The sequence below is a fragment of the Typopeltis vanoorti genome, chromosome 18 (assembly GCF_054136105.1).
Source record: "Typopeltis vanoorti isolate ZY-2024b chromosome 18, IOZ_Tvanoo_1.0, whole genome shotgun sequence".
Taxonomy (NCBI): Eukaryota; Metazoa; Arthropoda; class Arachnida; order Uropygi; family Thelyphonidae; genus Typopeltis; species Typopeltis vanoorti.
The window spans coordinates 65,488,250-65,503,475 of record NC_143566.1 but is presented as its reverse complement, the minus strand read 5'-3'; the positions used below and the strand labels follow the sequence as shown (position 1 = coordinate 65,503,475).

Sequence of the window (15,226 nt, the reverse complement as noted above, 5' to 3'; positions counted from 1 at the left end):
TTCTCCAAACCTTTCCATGGCATGTGTTCAGTGATGGCTGATGTAGGTGCAAAAATTCAAAATCCATACTGGTAGTTACTAATTGGCTTGTTGTTCTCCAGGTGATAAAGAAGTTTACTGTTGATGAATTCTCCATTACTTCTAATAAAGTGATAATTTGACGGTAGATATTTATCTCATTTTGTTTTGAAATTGACTGAATATGAGCCTGATTCCATGCTGTGTGAATGATGTCAGCTGAGTATAACAGTTTGTAGTAATATAAAGGAGTTTTGGTTTAGAAGGAGATCTCTAAAGTACATTTGGAGAATGCTATCAGGACTAAAAGTCTTTTCGGTATTTTTCTGATGTCTTTCTGGGAGAAAGTCACAGATGGTATGTAGTAAGTCATTCTTGGAATAATTGGAATTACCTCCAACTTTGCCTTCATTGTCTATGTTAGCATTGAAAGAAAAGAGTGAAGCCAGGTGGTCAGATTTTTTTAGGTGTTGCAATAGTGCCATCTGGGGTTAGACAGAAAAAGAGAGAGAGAGAGAGAGAGAGAGAGGGGTGGAAGCAATGGAAAAAAAATTGCACTCAACAGCTTTTACAAATAGAAGCAGGATTGCCATTAGTGTAGGAGGTAAGTTTTTTTTTTTTACATTTAGTTAGTTCAAAGTCAGACTTGGATTTGTTAATGGTTGTTTTGCAGTTATTGAGGACTTCACTGTAAGATGAGAATGAAGTAGGAGTTTTTTCTCAAGTTACTGTAATGTGCTGCTTTTTCTTACTTGGAATATCTTGAAAAACAGTTTGAATATTAAGAGGGCTTTTTGAATGAATGGGAAATATAGACTCTGATATCAACATGGATGATTTCTGTAACTTGATTACAGTAAGCATCCAAAGAGTAGAAACAATAATCAGACAGTGGAGGAGTAGAAGTTTTATTTTTTTTTACTTGGTTACAAATTAAATTAAACTTGCCAAGAAATTATTATTATTGTTATTATTATTATTATTGGGGTCAACAGACTCATCCTGGGAGGCCTACTCAACCAGCAACATGTCTATCATAAGGAGCTTTGAAGTTATTTACACTACCTGCACTCACAACACACACAGTCAATGCATTCCACTCACTAACAACTCTCTACATAAAAAATCTCCTCCTCACACACCCTTCTTCACCACATCTTTATACTAATTCCAGGGATGGCCTCTTGTTCCTCCCATCTCGACATCCACTTTTTTAATAATTTCTTCTGTATTAATCTATCAGGACTAAAAGTCTTTTAGGTATTTAAATCGTTTAAGATTTTTAATATCCAATTATATTCCAATGATTATCCATTTAATTATCCAATTAAATTAAAAATCCAATCTCTGTAATCCATATTCACCATATATATATTTTTCATATATATATATATATAGTCCATATGTAGTCTGACCAGTGTCTTATATAGAGACACCACCACCTCCTTATCCCTACATGTCAGTGTACTTTTGATCATAGAAGCAATATCTTTATACTAATTCCAGGGATGACCTCTTGTTCTTCCCATCTCGACATCCACTTTTTTTATAATTTCTTCTGTATTAATCTATCAGGACTAAAAGTCTTTTTTGGTATTTAAATCGTTTAAGATTTTTAATATCCAATTATATTCCAATGATTATCCAATTAATATGAGATTAATAACCAATCTCTGTAATCCATATTCACCATATATATATTTTCCATATATATATATATATATATATATAGTCCATATGTAGTCTGACCAATGTCTTATATAGAGACACCACTACCTCCTTATCCCTACATGTCAGTGTACTTTTGATCATAGAAGCAATATAATGTGCAGTCTTTGCAACACATGCAATTTGCCCCTGGAACTTCAGTCCACTGTCTACCATCACTCCAAGATCCCAAATCTCATCCACTTCCTGAAGTGGAGCTCCATCAATACAGTATGTAGCCTGATATCTCTCTCTCTATCCCATAGTGTAACACTTTGCATTCATTAATATTAAAACTGTAACCCCCACTCATTTGTCCAACCTAAAACTCTATTCAAGTCTTCCTGTAGAGAATTAACATCAGCACTCTACTGATAATTCTACCTAACTTTGCATCATTGACAAACATTTGAAGATCCCCAGCCAATCCACATGATCATTAACAAATAAGTTAAACAGTAGGAGCCCAAGAACAGAACCTGGAGTTTTAGCTTGGCACACCACTAGTCACCTTCCTTTTCTGAGACACAGCTCCATCATACAAAACTTGCTGGTATCGTTCAGAGAGCCAATCTCTGATTCATCTAATATATATCTATTCCTATCCTCTGCAGCTTGTACATCAACTTATCATGTGGTAATCTATCAAATGTTTTTGGAAAGTCCAATAATATCATTGTATACTCCATTTCCCAAGTAAGCAAACAGACAAACAAGTCAAGTTTGTGCCTGCAAGTGTTGCAGGTGCAAACTTGACTTGTTTGTCTGTTTGCTTACTTGGGAAATGGAGTAAAACCAGGTTCAAAATTGCTTGGTATCTTTAACATTTACTATACCCAAGGTAAAATACTTTCTACAAATATCATTATGATTCTCCCTTATCCAACACATTCGTCACCTTATCATAAAACATAAGCAGTTTGCTAAAAAAAGACCTGCTCTTCACCAACCCATGCTAATCATCAGAGAGAATCTTAAGTTGATCAACCCAATCCTGTATTCTATTTTTAACCAATTTTTCCAACACTTTGATCACAAATGCAGATATACTGGCCAGAGAGATATACGTTTCCTATAATTGGAAATTTCACTTCTCAACCGATGCTTGTGGAGCGATATTATTTTGCCTTCTTTCCACTCGTTAGGAACCTTCTCCACTGCAAGACTTTTATTAAATAACAAGTACAAAGGCATTGATAACTCTTTTGCACACTCTTTAAAAATATGTGGTGATATGTCATCCATTCTCACAGCTTTATTAACATCTAACTCAAGCAAAACTTGATACACCTCTGATCCTTTCACCTTTAATTCTCCTAATTCTTGCATTCCTTCTACATGTTGTTCAGCATCATTCACACCATTACGATATACCCTAATGACATGTTTGTTAAATAATTCCACTATATCATTTGTTATGTTTACTCTGCTACAATTGTTTTTAGAGGAACTTGTGCCATAGTTCTATACAATTTATACACAAAAACACAAGGTAAAAGTATTATTTATTAAATATACTTCCATATTTCAGTCAGAAATTAACAGACCATCATCAGTGGCTTAAAAGACAGTTGTTACAAGGTAGAATCAAACAATTGATTCATTCAAATAGAACGAGATGCATGATGTTAAATTGTTAATAGCCAACTTTTATTTAGAGCATTTAGAAGACATCCCTTTTTCATCTATACACCCTCAACCTTCATTTTGGGTGAGATATATAGAAGACATTTTTGTGATGTGGCCTCATAATATAAATACCTTACTAACATTTTTATCTACTATAAATACTTTACATTCTCATATATTCACTATGGAAATTGAAAAAAAAACAACAAAGTATCATTTTTAGACATTCTTCTCATCCACTCACCATCAGGTTATTTAACACATCAGTTTATAGAAAACCCATTTTCACTGGACGTTACATTCTTCAACAATCTGCACATCATCCTTCTCAAAAGACAGGAATCATAAAGTGCTTAATTCAATGAGCTAAGACTAATTGTTGAACTCCTTATCATTTACAGGAAGCACTTTACCAAACAATATATGAAATTAAATGACTTCTCCGAAAGGATTACACAACATATATTTGACTCCTACAAATCTAACCCAAACAACAAGGAATCAATACATCGTGTTCCAATCCATATGTCTCTGACATTTCAGAACAATTTTATTTATGATTTAGTAGTGACTTTTATTCCTATTAATAAATGCTCAATGTATTCTCCTCTTCTAAAGATAAGCACTCTCCTATGTTTTCCAGGTGTATACCAAGTTCCATGTGACTGCCATCCTTATTACTTCAGACAAACTGGATGCTCAATAGAAAAAAGAATACAAGAACATCAATCATATATTTTCCATAAAAAATCTGATAAGTCTGGATTAGCTCAACACGGAATAGAGGCAGAACATTCTTTGATCTGAAACACGGCAAGATGTTGGTACAAATTTGAATGCTTATTTAAGGAGCGTGTACTGAGGCCAGCGTCACTGCCCTACATGAATCGGAATGACCTGCCTACTGCTATCAAAAATATGAGAAAATTTGATTTGAATAACACATCATTAAAGTTTCCCCAACCCCCACAATTATTATTAAGACCAAGAATGATATTTAATAAAGACATATGGTCTTAAGAAACCAACTAGATACTACATCTATCTGATGATCTGTTGATTATGATATTATAAGTTATATATGTGTGTGTGTGTGTGTGTGTGTGTGTGTGTGTGTGTGTGTGTGTGTGTGTGTGTGTGTGTGCAATTTAGTGTACACTGTAATAATTAACCTTTTCTTCAGTGAAAGCATAACGCTATTGATGATTTAGCATCACGTAGCTCACTCTATTTCGAATAAATCAATTGTTGCATTCTATCTTGCAACAACTGTTGTTTAAGCCACTGACCTGTTAATTTCAGACTGAAATATATGGCAATATATTTCATAAATAATACATTTACCTTGTGTTTTCATGTATATAATGTATAGAACTCTGCTATCATTACCATCACCAGTATCAACCTGGCATAATTATTTTTCCTCTTGCTTACCACATAGCAGAAAAATCCGTTGGATTAGCTTTGACCTGACTGGCCAATCACCTCTCATATTCTACTTTTTCTTTTTTAACCATGCTTGTCACTTTTCTGGCCTGTACTTGATATTCTTCATGCATCTTTTCACTGCAAACTGTCTTGTACTTCATAACAACTTCTTTTGTAACACTGCTTGTTTGATTTCACTGTTCATCCAGCTCACTCCTACTCTATATATTTCATTAACTCTTGGTATGCAGTTATGCACTGCTTGTGTTAGATACTTCCTTATCATTTCCAATGCACTGTCAACATCTTTTTTTTACACAATTCATCAGCCCAATGTATTGATGCTAGTTGACTATGGAGCTTATGATAATCACCCACCTTATAGTTCCACATATAGACCTTCTTGATAACAACTTTTTTCCTGTATGACTACCTTTCAAACCAATACTTCATGATCCCTTTCGCCAACAGGTGGTAGTGTTGATACCTCATTCACAACTACATCCTGTGAGGATATTATCAAATCTAACACTGATAAACTTTGTGTTGCTTCTAACACATTCGTAACCTGCTTTAGATAGTTATCCTGTAGAAACTCAACAAATTCACTCTCCTTGTTACTATACACTATTTCTTCTTTCAAACCCACATTCCTATAATTAAAATCTCTCATTAGAATCATCTTCCTTTTACTTGCCCAACTAATTTGTCTAAGCATTTCATAATCAATACTCTCTACATTCCCTGGCTTATAACAGCATCCTATTAGCAACTTCACACCAAACATCTTCAAAATCTTCACATACGAGTACTACTATTTTCCATTGACCCTTAAAGGACATATTTCCTCTTCTACCATTAACAATACCTCTCCCCCCCTTCTCTCTTCATCATCCTATCCTTTTGGAAATTTTATAACCTACAATTTCAAGTCCTGGCGGTATATCATCCTCGGTCAACCAAGTTTCACTTATGCTACAAACTCAGCTGCTTCATTTCTGATACTATATACATTAGTATACAAGCATAACAATTTTTATCTATGAAAAAAGAGATAACATGGTATGGTGACTCAATTTTAAAATATGCGCTTGCCGAGGGAGTCAACACGTCTAGTTTCCCAGGAGCAAAAATTAAAAATATGAAAAACGTAATTGAAAACCAAAAAAGAAATGTAAAAGTGGTAGTGCTGGCAGGTACTAATAATTTAAGTGGTGACAAACATAATATGGGAGAAGATATGAAAGATCTGTTGGAAGAAGCAAGAAAGAAATGTGAGAGAGTAAAAATTGTAGGATTACTACATAGATATGATAGTACTGAATTAAGAAGCAGGGTGATGATAGCAAATGATTTCATGCGCAGGCTATGTAGAAGATATGGATGTGAGTTTTTAGACATGTGGGGTGTGTTTGATGGCAGAAAAGATTTGTATAAGAATGATGGCCTGGACTTGAATTCATTTGGCATCAGAAACGTGAAGAAATTACTTCTTGGTGTGAGACCTAATGCAGAGAGTCAGGAAGCTAGATTATCAAGGGAGGAATGGGAAAAATGTGTGTGAAAGTTCAGCTATAGTATGCAAACATCATAAAGATATGAATGCTTTCGAACATGGTTATGTATGTGGCGAAGGAGTGGAAAAATATTCTTTGGGTTCGGACCTTTTAAGTATGTCTGGGGAGGGAAGAGAGAAAATTCTAGAACAAGATCAAATAGATTGCATATCTAATTATAAGAATAGGCTAGGTTGTAATTTATTATGTCTATACACAAATGCCAGGAGCATTAGAAACAAAGGGGTTGAGTTTGTTGCTTTATTGAATACAATGTGGCCTAAGATTGTTGGCATTAGTGAAACCTGGCTATCAGAATCAGATATGGTAAGTGGGATCGAGTGTAATGGATATACTATTTTTAGGAATGATAGAAGAGATAGGAGAGGAGGAAGAGTGCTACTAATGATATCAGATGACTTAAGTCCAGTTAGGGTAGAAATACAAGAAAACAATGATGGTAACGATGTCCCAGTGATGAGTTTGAGTCTATCTGGTGTGAAGTGGAGGTGGGAATGAAATATATAGTGGAGGTGTTGCTACAGACCTGGCGGCTCAGTTGTAGTGGATGAAGAAATGTATCGCCAATTGCAAATGATCATTATGGGTGACTTTAATTTTCCAAACATTGATTAAGTAGAAGAGAAATCTCATGATTAGAAAGAACAGGAATTTATTGGATTGTTGCGAGACAACTTTCTCAAGTAGCATGTGAAAGAAGAAACTCGAGGTCAAAGAGTGTTGGATTTGCTCATAGTCTCAGAAGGGATCTCTGTCAAGAATATGGCTATTTTACCACAAATTGGTGACAGTGATCATGTTGCTCTTTCTTGGGAAGTATCTACTAGTATTGAAGCTCCGATTAAAACAGGCTACATGCTGAACTACAAAGCTGGAAATTATGATCAACTTAGAAGAATACTATCTTTGGTCCCATGGTATCAGTTACTGAATGGAAAAAATGTCAGCAATGCATGGGAATCTTTGAAAAAGTGCTTGAAAGATGCGGAATCTGAATGTATCTCTAGTGTTCGAAGAGTAAATATGTTGGGTGAAATGGATGTGCAGCCTTATTAAGCAAGAGTTCCACAAGAAGAAGATTATGTGGAAAGAATATCATACTATCTTTGGTCCCATGGTATCAGTTACTGAATGAAAAAAATGTCAGCAATGCATGGGAATCTTTGAAAAAGTGCTTGAATGATGCGGAATCTGAATGTATCCCTAGTGTTCGAAGAGTAAATATGTTGGGTGAAATGGATGTGCAGCCTTATTAAGCAAGAGTTCCACAAGAAGAAGATTATGTGGAAAGAATATCATGACAATAAGAGTTCGAGGAGTTATGAAATATATAAAGCTCAGGCCAGAAAAGTAAGGAATATTGTGAGAAAAGCTAAAACAGAGTATGAAAAGAAACTGGCCATGCAAGCTAAAGGCAATCCAAAAGAATTTTATTGTTATGCTGGAAGCAAAAGAAAGAAACAATGACCGTGGAGGAATAACTTTATTGAATGCAGATGGTACATGAGTGTCGGAAGCTAAGGAGATTGTTAAGTTAAAGAGTGCTCACTTTGCTAAGATATATCAACCAGGTATATATAGCATTTTGTACAGTGCTATTGCTACGTTGGATGAAGAGTTAGAGGTTCAAGAAATGAGGTTGAAGAGCTCTTGCATAACCTGGATAAGAATTTGTCAATAGGAACAGATGGAATATTAGCCCATTTGCTAAAAGAATGTTCAGCTGAATTGGATAGGCCTTTCACACATTTGTATAACTCGAGTCTCAGCTCAGGAATGTTACCACAGGAATGGAAGGAATGTATGATAGTTCCATTGCACAAGAGTGGTGCAAAAATTAATGTGTCTAACTACTGACATATTAGTATCTCTGGTGTGGTAGTGAAGATTTTAGAGAAGTTGATAAGAACTCGCATACAGAAATGGGTAGACAAGCATTCTATTTTCTGCAGGGAACAGCATGTGTTTAATAAAGGAAGGTCATGTTTTAGCAATTTGCTCATGGTGTATAACAATGTTACAGCCAAATTGGATAAAGGGAATGGATACACTATGATAATGTTGGATTTTTCTAAGGCATTTGATAGGATACCCCACAATAAGCTGTTGCATAAACTGGATTGGAATATAATCTATTGACTTGGATCAGGGGATGGTTGACAGACAGATATCAAAAAGTGGTATATATTGGGTGTGAATCTACCAGATTTAAGGTAACCAGTGGTGTACTTCAGGGTTGTACCTCAGTCCTTGGGCTATTATTGTTCAATCTATACATTAATGACATCAGGCAGGGTATATCATCAGATTTGCAATTCTTTGCTGATGATGTGAAGATAGGCAGGGCAATGAGGGGTGCTACTGATATTCAGCAATTACAAAATGATATGAATAGACTGGAAATCTGGGCAAACAAAAATGGCTGTCAGTTTAATGTTAGTAAGTGTAAAGTTATGCACTTTGGCATGATTGGAGTTCCAGCGGCATATTATATTAGCAGGGTTATGCTACAAGAAACTGAAGAGGCAAGGGATCTTGGTAGTATTGGTGGATAATAATTTAAAGTTCAAAGGTCACATAGCAAAAGTTGCAAATACAACTCGGAAGATAATTGCTATGTTGAAGCAAACCTTGACATGTAAGAATAAGGAAGTAATTTTGCCTCTTTATAAGACTTTGATAAGACCACACCTGGATTACTGTGTGCAGATTTGGTCTCCCAGGTTCCAAGGGGATAAAGAAGCTGTGGAAAGGGTGAAGAAGAGTTACAAAGAGTATATCCAGATTATGGGATTTAGATTATGAGGACAGGTTGCGAGTATGTGGATTACAGACTCTAGTTAACAGGAGAAAGAGGGATGATATGATTGAGGTCTATAAACTTTTGAATGGGTGTTATAGCATTTCAAATGACGAAATTTTTCGTTATATGGAAGGATGGGAGAGAACATGGGGGCATCCATGGAAGTTAAGGTTGTTCTCAGTCAAGAAAAAGGTAAGAGCAAGGTTTTTCTCCCAGAGAGGAGTGAGCGAGTGGAATAATTTGCCCTTAGGGGTAGTGAGTGCATCTAGTGTAAATGAATTTAAGGGAAGGTATGATAGCTGGGTTGGGTAATTTACAACCTCCCTCAATGAGTCCTTGACTCCCTGGAGATCTCAGATAATAATAATAATTCTCCACTCTCTGAGGCAATCCCATCAACACAATCACTCTTTAGTGCACTTCTCTCTTCATTCTGACCATCCCCGTTTCCTGATCCTGACTCTGATTTTCATTTATATTCTTATCATCCTTCCATTTTGCACTGCAATAATCACTTTCTCACCTTTGTATCCATCTTCTCCCTGTCCTTCCACAACCTGCTTCTCAACCTTTCTCTGACTCTTCCTGTCCTGTCCTATCAGGTGTCTTTTTCCTCCAGGAGATCAACTACCATATGTCTCCACCATGTACTATTCTGCACCTCTCTGCTGCAGTCCATGTATGAGAGATAGGTGCAGTCTTCTATATTTTTCATCCATTCCAGTGTTTGTCTTCCTCTCATTCTCTTTCCCTCAACAGTTCCTTTGAGAAGTGTCCTTTGTATGTCTAAGAATTTAGACTCTTAGTGGTACTAATTCCATATGAACCCTGTGCACTTTTATTAAACAGCAGTCGCTCCAAATGACCAACACCAAACCCATTCAAATGCATCCCATCAGCTTTGAATGATTCGAACTTCACTTTGAATTCATTCCATACATTCACAAATTGAATACTCTCTGCCGATGCAATTCAGCTATCTTGTCATTCAGTATCATTGCTCTCCTTCTCAGTTCACTACTATCATATCAGGGCAGCAAACTAATCACTTTCCCAATGATACTATTTTCCTTCTCTTCCTGCATTATCCAATTATCTATTATTCTCTTTATCCAAGTGTAAGCAAACAAAGTTTGTGGGAATTATCTTCAAACTAGGCTACTTGTATAATATAGAGGCTGGTGACTCCAGCTCAATTGCCTTTGTATCCCATAATGTGATGCATACATCCTTTCGGATATGTGACCTATCCCATAATGCACAGCATTATACACATCTGAAAATATGTGTGCTTTGCATTATGGGATACAAAGGTAATAGATGTGAAGTCATTGGTCTCTATATACAAGTAGCCTAGTTGTGAAGATGCTTCATGGGCAAACTTTGTTTGCTTATACTTAGATAAAGGATTAAACAAGAATATAATTTCTTGGTAAGTTTAATTTAATTAAGTAGTAAAAGGCCTGGCGGCCTTCCCACTTGGTGTTGTTGTAAATACCAAAAGATATAAGATTGAAAATGACTGAGGAAGGGTCATTTCACTAAAGATGAAATGTGTATAAAATGATAATCTCGGTTTCCAAGACAAGAGGTGGCCTCAGCAGTGTCCATGGAAGGAGAACTAGTTAAGAAAAGAACTAGAGTGTTGGGTAAGTGGAAAGGATTGTTTGGTATTCTGGTTGGAAGATGAAAAATTTGTTTCAGCTTCCTCTTCCAGCTTAGTCATTAGAATTGAAAAAAAGTAGCTGGATGGAGTTGTAGACATTAAAGTCATCAAGCATGACTACCTCACTGTTTGAGTAGTTGAACTTCAAGTAATCAAAGTTCAAGGATAAAAAGTCAGATGTCAGAATGATTTTTCAATATTTTCCATCTTCTAGAAAGAAACACCACTGTAGCAGATTAATCATAATGAGTGTAATTTGGACAGTTTAAGCAAACTGTGGTTGTTGTAACTGTAATTTGGGTACAAGGGATAGTCACTGGGAGAGAAAAAAGCATGCCAACTCTCTATAAACTATTTAAATATCACTCTGCTTGAAAATACATGGACAGTTTTTCTCATCAAAATGAAAGTTAGCTTCGGATTGCTTGTCCAATCAAGTGATGCATGAAAAATCTCAGGACAGAGAGAGATATACAATTATTGAAATGTAGTTCCTTATATTAAAATATAATTTCCTTATATTATCCTATTTTACATAAAATTTGTAGTAATCAAAGTCTGATCACTAATGAATTGCAAATAGGGTTGAAAGAATTCAAGTAAAAATAATCCTTATTTCATACTTACCTGAATGTACTCATGAATATACCAGGCAGCTGTCTTTCCATCATTAACAGACTCGACTGTAGTTTCTGCTACACCTGCCAAGTCTCCTCCACAAAAGACCCCATTTTCACTGCACCTCATAGTTGCTGAATCTACCTCCAGTTCTCCACTTTTGCTAAATATCAAGGGATCCAGAGCCTTAATAACTGAAACAGACTTAAACTTTTGATAATTGTAAAAAGAGTGCCATGATGCTGTTTTATACAATGTAGAGACAAGAGAATAAATTCAAATAGTGCTGAATGTACAAACTACAGCTATCCATTTTAATGTATTTAATCATATAAACTTATATATTTCTAGGTTATATGATTTCTGGCATTTAATAAGATCCTATCCTAAGATTGTATCCTAATTACCGTGTGGCTGAAATGTTCCGGAAGTGTTTCAAAGAGTAACTCCTTCCACTGCTTTGACTTGACCAACATTTAATGAGCCCATCATGGCCTGATGAAAGAAATTTAAATCGGTTACTCCAGTGGAAATCATAGAAAAAAAAAAGAATTTTTTTAAATATGATTTCCACCAATGAAAGCTTGTAAATCATTAATATTGTGGATGGGATTAATTTTTTTTTTTTTTAAGTATATATTTTTTAGTATTAGTATTATTTCTAAGCTTCCATGGAGTCCAAAAACTAATCACAGTAGGCTGAACACTCCATAACCACAATAACTATCATATGTCTTGAAGACATTCACCACCTACTCTGGCAATGTAGCAAAATCATCCTGCCTCCTCCTATCAGCCAAGCTCTAAAGATCACATTCCCTCAGTTTGTCCTTATACTTAATATTCCAGAGTCCTAAGACAGTCTTAGTTATTCACCTCTGCACTAGCTCCAATATATCTTTATCACCAATACAACCAGGGGACCAGATCTTTGCACAGAAATTCAAATGCATCCTAATTAGTGCCTTATACAACAAAACCATCACCTCCTTATCCATACATGTCAGCATTCTTTGCATTAGAGCAGAAATTTTCAGGGTAACCCTTACAACTTTCTTGATTTTCCCCCTGAACTTTGGTTCTCTATCCATCAAGATCCCCAGATCCTTCACCTCTTCCACCTCCTGAAGCAAAGGTTCCTCCAATATGAAAAACCTCATTTCAGCTCCTCTATCCAGAGTGCATAACTTTACAGTTAACAACATTAAAATGATATCTCTATTCTTCAGCCCAAACCACCAACTTATTTAAATCCTCTTGTAACAACATCACATCAGAACTTCTTGACATTGCTCTTCCTACTTTAGCATCATCAACAAACAAGTGAATATCTCCTCTCACACTGTAAACTATATCATTGATGTATAAATTAAACAACAGTGGTCCCAGAACAGAATCCTGTGGGACCCCATTCATCACCTTCCTTTTTCAGGACAGGACACTGCATCTCCAAACACAACTCACTAGCTCCTATCAGTCAATTTGCCTCCTCCAGCCTTATAACAAAGCTTCCAAATAACTATTCATTGACTATTGGAGCTGTGCTGAAAATAAGTGCTTTTTTAATCAGTGAATAATGTGTCTCCTGTTGAGGTTTGTGCTACGTTGTTTTTCTGTAATACAAGTGTCCTTCAGTGGTTGTTTTTGGAGTTAGTTGTTGTCTCTATATTGTGTATTTTTGGTTACTGAGAAGGCGGGATCAGAATTGGATGCATAGTGGTGGAAGAGAAGAAGATAACATACGTTTTCATTATTTACATATTTAGTATACTTAAATATGTTTTATACTTATAGTAAACTTATACTTATATAGTTACACTTATAGTTATACTCACTTATACTTATTTAGCATTTAGTTGTAATAGTTCCTTGACACTATTTTGAATAATGGCAGCAGCGGCAGCTAAAATTGCAAATGGCGTATCATCAAGTCCTCCCACATTTAATGACTTCATTTTGTGTGATATAATAAGGGATTTTGTGGCACGTGGGACTTGTGGGTATGTGTCCCGGAAGTTGTATATGTGGCAGGTGAGAGATGGGGAAATATGTATATGTGCAAAATATAGGCAATGGGAGGAACTAGGTGAGTTAGAGATCACTATAACTGACGTTGTTGAGACTATAACAGACATTGTTGAGTCAGAGGTGGAAGATTCTCAATAGAGAGATAAGTGGTATGATAGAGGGCGAGAATAGCGAGAGAAATATGAATGAAAAAATGAGAGTGGGGAGTGTGGAAAGGTTGAATGATTGTGAAGTTTTTTGAGATGGTCTCAACTGGGATGATGAATGGCAAACAAGAGTGGCTGACTTGCAGAGAAAGATAGATGAGCTGAAAGAGCAGGTGGAATGTCTAGGGAATGAGATGAGAAGTTATGGGAATGATAGAATAGGAACAGTAGAAGAGATGGAATGAGAGAGTGTTATGGGAATGACAGCAGAGGAGAGAATAGAAACAGTAGAAGAGAGGGAATGAGAGAGAGTTATGGGAATGATAGAAGAGAGAGTAGGAACAGTAGAAGAGAGGGAATGAGAGAGAGTTATGGGAATGATAGGAGGAGAGAATAGGAAGTGGAAGAGAGGGAATAAGAGAGAGTTATGAGAATGATAGAAGAGGAGAGAATGGAAACAGTAGGAGAGGGAATAAGAAGAATGCAAGGGAGCCCTGGAACCAGGGATAGAGTGATGTCAGGAAGGCAGTTAAGTAGGGGAACAGAGAAAGAAAGTGTTAGAGGAGAGAGGGTGAGGGATGCAGGTGAGCAATCAAGGAACAGGGTGGTAAGAGGTGTAATTTATGGGGACTCAATGATCTGTGGTGTGCAAGAGGATGCATGAGGAGTGTTTGCCTGGAGGAACAATAGAAAGTGTGGCTATGGCAATTAAGAGGGGTGAAGGGGTTGGATGAGATGATTGTGATGGTAGGAATGAATGACTTGAGAGGCAGTGTAAATTGGGCGGTGAGAGATATCAGATTCCTGCTTGAGGTTGTACAAAGGAAAACACAGAGAGGAAAGGTAGTGTGCATGTTGCTTAGGTATGAGAGTGACGAGCTGAGCAGAAGAGCAGTAATATTGAATAACATAATAGCTAGAATGTGTCAGAAGAGAGGATTGGAATATGTCGATGCTTGGAGGGCGTTTGAGAATAGAGGGGAACCGTATGTGAGAGACCACTTGCATTTGAATGAGGAAGGATGAAGGCATCTGGAGCTGTTTTCTGAATGAGTCAGTGTGTCAATGCAAGGAAACTAGAATTCTCAGGGTGGACGGTAGCAGGGGTGGCCTCTTGTGGACATGGGTCCTTGGGAGAAGGGGGATGGCATCAGGTAATGCTGAGCCCACTGGAGTCTAGAGGGGGATAATGCTGGGTATAGAAACTGTGGCATTTTTATGCTTTATACTAATGCCAGGAGTATATCCAGAATAAAGGAGAGGAATTGGTGGCATGGATAGCATCAGCCTGGCAAAAGATTATTGGGATCACTGAGACATGGTTGACATAAGAGGATATAATAACAGGAAAAAAGTAGCAGGGTACAGCATTTTTCGGCAGGATAGGAAGGAAAAGTGTGGTGTTGGAGTACTGCTTATGATAAGTGACAACTTATCATAAGCAGTACTCCTCTAAGATTGGAGGATCTAAGTGTCCTCTAAGATTGGAGGCTTTGGAAGGCAGTGACACTAATGATTTTGAAAGCATATGGTGTGAACTAGAGGTGAACAAAACAGGATATTTAGTGTGGTATTGCTACAAACCAAGGAGCACAGAGGGTGGGGA

The 15,226-nt window shown here is 36.5% G+C and overlaps 1 protein-coding gene across 2 annotated transcripts in view; it reads right to left on the bottom strand.

Annotated features, from left to right (window-relative positions):
* The window catches only part of su(r) (dihydropyrimidine dehydrogenase su(r)), a 413,031-nt gene that overhangs the window by 126,275 nt on the left and 271,530 nt on the right, over positions 1-15,226 (bottom strand). For both annotated transcript variants that reach the window (XM_090408491.1, XM_090408493.1), the window contains one exon: positions 11,456-11,640. In XM_090408491.1, the coding sequence (XP_090264617.1) occupies positions 11,456-11,640 (185 nt within the window). The remainder of the gene's footprint in view (positions 1-11,455; positions 11,641-15,226) is intronic.